Source organism: Juglans microcarpa x Juglans regia, chromosome 7S (assembly GCF_004785595.1).
Source record: "Juglans microcarpa x Juglans regia isolate MS1-56 chromosome 7S, Jm3101_v1.0, whole genome shotgun sequence".
Taxonomy (NCBI): domain Eukaryota; kingdom Viridiplantae; phylum Streptophyta; class Magnoliopsida; order Fagales; family Juglandaceae; genus Juglans; species Juglans microcarpa x Juglans regia.
The window spans coordinates 16,288,125-16,295,588 of NC_054607.1; the positions used below are offsets into that span (position 1 = coordinate 16,288,125).

A 7,464-nucleotide genomic window follows, 5' to 3' on the forward strand; every position below is an offset into this window, starting at 1 on the left:
AGTTCTGATAATTTCTTCCACTTCAAATGCACCATAGAAGGCATATGGGAACCATCTTCCATATTGTTGCAATTTGTAGGATGCCATAAAGACTTCAGGCTCCGTTTGGATAGTGAAAGTGTTTCATCTCATCTCATCTCATCATTACAATTTTCTCAAATTCTCACACAAAATATAATAAACAATTCAACTTTTTCAAATCTCAAAACAATAATAATATTGAAAAATAATATTATAACAATATCTTATTCAATTTTTAACTTTCATCTAAAACCATCTCACTATCCAAACCGTACCTTCATCTACTAAGAAGATCAGCCACTCTCCCAGGAACCCATGCTAACACAACTCCACTGAAGAAATCATCCCACAAGGCCTGGCAATCTCACAATAAAGTAGCTCATGATTCATGATATCACCACTTTTTCTACACATGCAGTGCCGGTCAATTATGATGATCCGGAATTTCCAATAGGTTGCCCATGGTCAGGATCTTCTCCAAGGAAGCTGTCCATACAAAGAAGGTAGCTTTTAGAGGCACTTTACAGGCTAACTCCTCCAAATGTTCCTCCAAGAAAAAAGAAATGTCATCCACAGAAAACATTTTAAGTCTATGAATGACATTACTATGATTTTAAGTCCTTGAATGGCAATACTATGACAGTTTCTATTTTTTCCCCCAGTTTAAATTACCTTGGTTATATATTTTTGCCAAGGAAATCAGTTCATAAGGCATGGAGATTAGAATTTTGAAATCTAATTTCTTACCAGATTTTCTGCCGTCAAATGAGGATGGCAAGTTTCAAATTTGATACCATCTCATGATTCACTCGATTAGAAATGCAACTAAATTAAAAAGAGAAAAAGATTAGATGGTTGGATTCATGTTGCCCCTGGTGTAACTCTTGGCGATGTTATTTTTTCTTATTAAACTTCAACAAATTAATACTTTGTCAAGTCTACCATTGGATTATATCTCCTCCATCTATAATTTACAATCTTATCCAAGATACTAAAAAAGTTAAGTGAATTTATATATATGTGTAAAAACACATAATGGTGGCCTAAAAAATGAAGGGGGGAGAGCTTCCTCCAACATATTTATAGTTCTTTTGTGCTACTCCTGCCTTGAAATCCTACCTTGCTTAAACTACAGCCTGGTCCAGGCAGAATCTGACTTCAGGCCACCCTGTTCTCTTATCATATAATTCATAAGCATTATCTCACATGTATTTAACTCAACATCCAAGGACTTTTTTTAAGAAAATACACAAACATAAAGGATAGAAGCAGGAAAGCAATGGCAAAGCAGCTTTGCGGTACTAAACCCTGATTGGGCTTATTGAGGCAATGGTATAATATACCCGTTTCATAAATGAAAAAAAAAAAATTAATACAATGAGAAATCGACAATGAACATGAAATTAAACAAAATCAGTTAATTGACAGGATAGTGTGAACGAACAGATCAACACTTTGTACTAAATAATAAATTAACTTGTAAATTCATAAACTTTGAAAAAAAAAAAAAAAGATTAAGCATAACAATCCAACAGCACTCAAAAGGCTTCCAAATATAAACATTAGTTCCAACATCAAGCGCATCAACAGCTAGAAGTTAAAAGGATAATTTTGGGAGCTTACAGGGACCGGGATGCCATATTTCTAAATACCCTAAAAAAAATGTGGACCATGAAGCCTTCAGAGCCTCCTAACAAGAAACAAACAGACATCATTTAAAAATCCATTCATTGCATACCTCAGCTGAATTTAGACACAGCAAGAATGGAAATCAAGATCTGCAAGAAGGTAGAGTGATGCCTCCACAGCAAGCAGCAATTATTATGTACAGCAATACAACAATCAAGAATGTCAACAGTGCCCTGTCACGAATAAGAGAAACATTATATGGATGAAAACCATAATGCCCGAAGGCTATTAACAGCATAAACTATTAATATGTACAAGGACTATCAACAGTTCCATTCTATGGTTATAATCCAGCTTAATGCCTACAATTAATAAATAGAATCAAGTTCTTCATTCTATAAAGCAAACCTTTTTTTGATAAATAATCTTTCAGTATAAAGAAGCTGATAAGTCATGATAAAACAGAAACAGAAAACCTCTTCCTGATGATAGCAGAGTAAACAGTTAATTAGGTAGGAAGTTTTAACACATACCATAACATTTTGTGTCATGTCCAAACTCTCAGGGGTGTTTGGGGAATGAGATGAGATGAGAAATCTGTAAATAGTAATGAAATAGTTTGTGAATAGTAGTAAAATAATTTGAGTTATGATGTTTTATGGAGTTTTGGAAAATGAGAGAAAAAAAGTTGAATAAAAATATTATAAAGTTAGAATATAATTTTTTAATATTATATTTGTTTTGAGATTTGAAAAAGTTGAATTATTTTTTATATTTTGTTTGAAAGTTTGAGAAAGTTGCAATGATTAGTTTGAAAAAGTTGTAATGATTAGTTTGAAAAAGCTTGTGTCTGAATGATGTTTGGGAAGGAGATGGGATGAGATGAGAAACATTACCAAACATCCCCAGATTTGAAAAAGCCATTATACAGTTCTTAAGTTCATGGTAACATTCCATAATCCTTGCAAAATAAGAACCCAATATTAAAGGTCCAAAAATAGTTCTGACTAGAAAACAATGATTGGTCTCTAAAACTCAAAGCACTATATGCCATCACCAAAAAAAAAAAAAAAAAAACATAGAAAGTGCTGAATGACATCAAAATTAAAGATCTAGATCCCATGCGATTCAACAGCTTGAAGCCAGCTATATCATGTTCTCCTCTATGTTTACTTTCATTATAGGCATTGCACTTTTCCACAAAACCTAAACTCTAATTTTTCACCTTTTTTTAACATAGGGTGGGGTGCCATGGAGGCTGCCCCTGAAACAACGCCTTGTGTACTAAAATGAATTTCTCTTCAATGCATCCCTAACAAGAACCATTGCCATTTTTGGCAGCTCATCTCAAGTCTCAATTCCTCATTTTAACATATCTCAACTCATAGTCATGTCACTTCATTGCCCAAGAATATATTCCATAACACGGGCCCCTTCTGTTTGGCAATTTTGCAAATTCTACCTCAAAGTTGCAGCAAATGTTTGTAGATTAGACAATGATTAGTTATGATAGGTTCAGTAAATCATCTTATTACTATATTCTTACATAAATACAGAGAGTTCTGCCGTAAAAGAACACCCAACTCCCAGGAATGTTGAGAAAAATAGAGCAAAAATGGAATAAATTGTCATGAGGCACATATAAGCCGAATCGCTTAAAATAAGGAAGATATAAGCACAGAAAAAAAATGCAGTTGGTTTGTCTACATTTCTACGTTTTGGACTCGGATGATTTGATCTTTACTAACTAGTTGTTAACTGAACATTAGTATAGGCCAAAGTCACAAGGGGATATAGGAAACGCACACGAGCTTAGCATTTTTCATACAAATAGCTTGACGGAGGCGCTTGGACTGTTTCTTGAAGTGAAATGCACCATCTTGCATTGTTGAAGTTTTGTCAACAAGAAGTTCAATCCTGTCACCTCTCTCCAGTATCTTCTCTATGTTTTCCACCATGATAGTACGAATCTGGATACCACGTTTTGGAGCTTGTAAGCACAAAAAAAAAATGCCATTACGACAACTAAAATAAAAGACCGATAAGAAGAGAACAAAAAAAAGAGTATAGATAGCATATAAAAATAAGGGAAGAAATTGTAACGGCAGATTTATCCATGACATATTTCAGATCATGCAGCGAAGTGGACAGATATGAAATTTTCTGGAAGTTTCAATCAAAAAAAGTTTTTTTCTCTAATCTTCGCATGTCAAGTTTAAAAGTTACAATGTAACTATTAGGCTTAGTTTGGATACCAAAACCATCTCAATCCATCTCATCTCATCATTACAATTTTCACAAATTTTCACATAAAATACAATAAACAATTCAACATTTTCAAATTCTAAAACAATAATAATATTAAAAAAAGATTCTAACAATGTTTTATTCAACTTTCATCTAAAACCATCTCATCTCATGTTACATTGGCTTAGTTTGGATACCAAAACCATCTTAATCCATCTCATCTCAAAATTATAATTTTCACAAATTCCCACATAAAATATAATAAACAATTCAACTTTTTCAAATTCCAAAACAATAATAATATTAAAAAAAATATTCTAATAATATTTTATTCAACTTTCAACTTCATTTAAAATCATCTCAATCTTATCTCACTATCCAAACCCCCACCTTAGAGGTCCAAAAATGATCTCAAAAAATAAACAAAAGAAAATGATAGATACTTTGGCCCTTGGGCAAAAGAGAGAAAGAGACTTAGGGCTGGTTTGGATTCAGAGATAAGATGAAATGGTTTTAGATGAAAGATAAAAGTTGAAAAAAATATTGTTGTAATATTTTTTTTAATATTATTATTTTCTTGGGAATTGAAAAAGTTAAATTGTTTATTATATTTTGTATGAGAATTTGGGAAAGTTGTAAGATAAGATGAGATGAGACGCAGCAACCCACATGACCCACCTTCATGAGAGGAAAAAATATAAATTTGTACACACAATTTGACCAGATGCTCTAACAATGACAATGCCTTATTTTCAATTGCTAATAGGCACGAACTGAAATAGCTAACTATAAATGATTAAGATTGAACCCAGAATTGAAGTGTATATGACCTGGGAAATTGCTGTAATTTAAAATCATTAAAAGCAACTATCTTTGCATTGTTACAGGAATACATAAATAAGAATGAAGAAACAGGAAGCAAATTTATGCACAAAAAAAAATACAAGGTACTTGCCTCACTAACTTCACCTCTTACACGGTCAAGAGTATCTGCACTAGGATTACTAGAGAAAAATTCCATTTGCTGATGCAAGACTCTTGAGAACTCATCATTCATTGCATAAGCAGGTGCATAGTTGGCCACTCTGCCATAGTTTTTCATGAATCTCATGTGAATATCCTCCAAGTAAGAAAAAGGGATCCTCCCTGGATCAAGGCACAAGCAACCACAAACAGAGGGTCAAGAACAGAAACGCAAAAAAACACAGTGAGGAGGGGGGAGGGTAAAAACAGTCCATGAAAGATCTTAAATAGAAAAATAATCGAGGAAATTCATAAAAACAAAATGGATTTTCCAAACAACTTATCGATCATGATAAACAAGAAAAACTCCCTCCAATGTAGAGTAGTTTACAAGATATTTTAACAGAGGTGAGTTCATACAGACCTGGATGTTGAGCTGAAGAATGGGATGCATATGGTCAAACATTAGTATAGATTGAGTGAGTTTGATTCATCATATAAGTTCGACAAAAAACCGGTGTTAGGATATTTATGGCTTGTTAAGTCTTAGTCTTATTAAATAATGGAATTCAAATCCTTTAATTGTAAAACATAGACATATATATAATTCAAATAATGGAAGCAGAGTTAGATTGTTCTCTGCCCTATTTTCTCTTATCTTTTCTTTCTCACCTTTCTGCCAAACCCTAAAAGGAATTCTTCAAATCTAAAAATGGTGGATAGGTTTTTTTTCTTAGTTAGTTCATGGTGAATCATTCTCTTTTAAACAGACATGTATTCCTGCCTTTATCATTGTTCATTTCCTCATTACATAAAGTGAGAGCAATCAAATTCTATGTACTCCTTTCACAACTCAACCATTTATATCATGAGAAGAATACAATATGGTTCTCCAGATGAAATGTCTGCTGAGCGGACCAGAATAAGAACATGGTATAACAGGCACTACAGAAGTTCGCCATCCAGTACCAAGACAAAAGCTTTTGTGATAGTCACAGAACTACTAACTACCAACTTGAAAATCACATCATTGATACACAGAATTTAGCTAACTCAATCTTTGATTGCTAAAAAGTTGGCCTAAAAAAATGAAAAAATGTAACCTATTACAGGTAGTTCTGAATCAACAAGTGATGAAAGATAAACTGGCTACTCCTGTACCATCATTTGATGGCATTGAGCATGCTATCATCCCCCTAAGAGTGAAACTGCCATAACAACTGGTAGTCTGCATTGTTTTTCCCAGTTTCCTCAGAATTTAATCAAATGATCTGTTATCAGTTTTACTCAATCGAGATATATATAAACAATAGCAAAATTAAAACATCAATTAGATTCATTATTATCAGATCATTTTCTGAACCAACTCATAAAACTCAAATCAAAACATTGAACTGAAGCTGAAACCCCGTACCTAAGTCGTACTGATTCAAGCCGCAGCCTATTTTTAACTGTTCTGACTCCATATCACATATACATAAGTCAAGTCTATCAACTGACCCACATAAGATTAGATGACATAAGTCGAGTCTAATCAACTGACCGACATAAGATTAGATTACGTAAGTCGAGTCTTATCAACCTGACAACCTCAAATCATAAAACAGAAATTTTCAGAGCGAAAACGATAATCCCTTAAGCCCTCCCAGAGAAACCAGGCTTTTAACAGCACCAAAACATGGGGATAGCGATTAGCGAGAAAGGAATTGTGGAGAGAGTGGCAAAAAATAAAGAAAAGAAAACGGAATACGCACTGCCGAAGGTGTTGTTGGCCATGCAGAGGAAGGTGAGGCCATCGGATCGAAGTATGTGGAAGATGTAGGTTTCCTGAGAGAAGCAGAGCCTGGATTCGGCCTGAGACGGAATCTTCTCGAGGATCCGCCTCGCCACCGCCCCTGGGTTCCCCGTCACGGCGCTAAACTCCGCCAGCACCACCGTCCCCCGAGCCACCACCGCATACAGAATCGCCATCACTGTCTCTGATCTCCAGAAGAATCAGAGAACGATCTCTCCGAAAGAAGAGAGAAAAAAAAGAGCTTCGTCGCTTCGAAGGTAGAGGCGGGAGCTAACGAACAAAGTCTGATTTTACCGGATAGTCCAAGGTGTACTGAATTGGTTGACCAGGAGTGCATGGGATGCACGTGCGACTTCCTTCCTTGTAGTCTTGTAGTTGTTGCTGCTTGCTAGTTTTTTGTTCTTTTGTCTTGTCTTTCCTTGTATTTTGTGAAACCAAACTTCCTTCAATTTATATATTTAAATGACGAGAAAGGCTATTTATTTAACGATTCTTAATCAGTTTTTTTTTTTTCAATATGATATCTATTTAAAACTTTTTTTATTTATTATTAATAGAGTGTTATTTGAAAGTCTTCACACCACATATCATCAACATAACATAATTTAATTTGTAACATTTGAGATTTTAAAATTTATCTTCTAAATTAAACTATGCCAGTGGATGATATCTTCTAAAATATAAAAAATTATTCAACTTTTTTAAAATTTTAAATAAAAATAATGTTAAAAAAATAATATTTTAATAATATTTTAATTTTATAATATTTGTATTCAATTTTTTCTTTCTTATTTCCTAAAAATCCATAA

General features: G+C 33.7%; 1 protein-coding gene across 1 annotated transcript; it reads right to left on the reverse strand.

Moving 5' to 3' along the window:
• Nucleotides 1-300: 300 nt before the first annotated feature.
• On the reverse strand, nt 301-6,940 carry LOC121241472 (vesicle-associated membrane protein 714). The gene is made up of 5 exons (XM_041139251.1): nt 6,615-6,940; nt 4,853-5,043; nt 3,457-3,620; nt 1,760-1,883; nt 301-507 (listed from the first exon to the last, which is right to left on the reverse strand). The coding sequence occupies exons 1-4, from the start codon at nt 6,829-6,831 to the stop codon at nt 1,793-1,795; spliced, it is 663 nt and encodes a 220-aa protein (XP_040995185.1). The 5' UTR covers nt 6,832-6,940; the 3' UTR covers nt 301-507; nt 1,760-1,792.
• Nucleotides 6,941-7,464: the final 524 nt, after the last annotated feature.

Bases quoted from the DNA above. Each gene is read 5' to 3' on its own strand.
- LOC121241472 (XM_041139251.1), bottom strand. From the start codon at position 6,831: ATGGCGATTCTGTATGCGGTGGTGGCTCGGGGGACGGTGGTGCTGGCG. The intron at 5,044-6,614 runs GTGCGTATTCCG...GCCTTGATCCAG, and splicing joins GGCCAACAACACCTTCGGCA to GGAGGATCCCTTTTTCTTAC. The intron at 3,621-4,852 runs GCAAGTACCTTG...CGTGGTATCCAG, and splicing joins TAAGAGGTGAAGTTAGTGAG to ATTCGTACTATCATGGTGGA.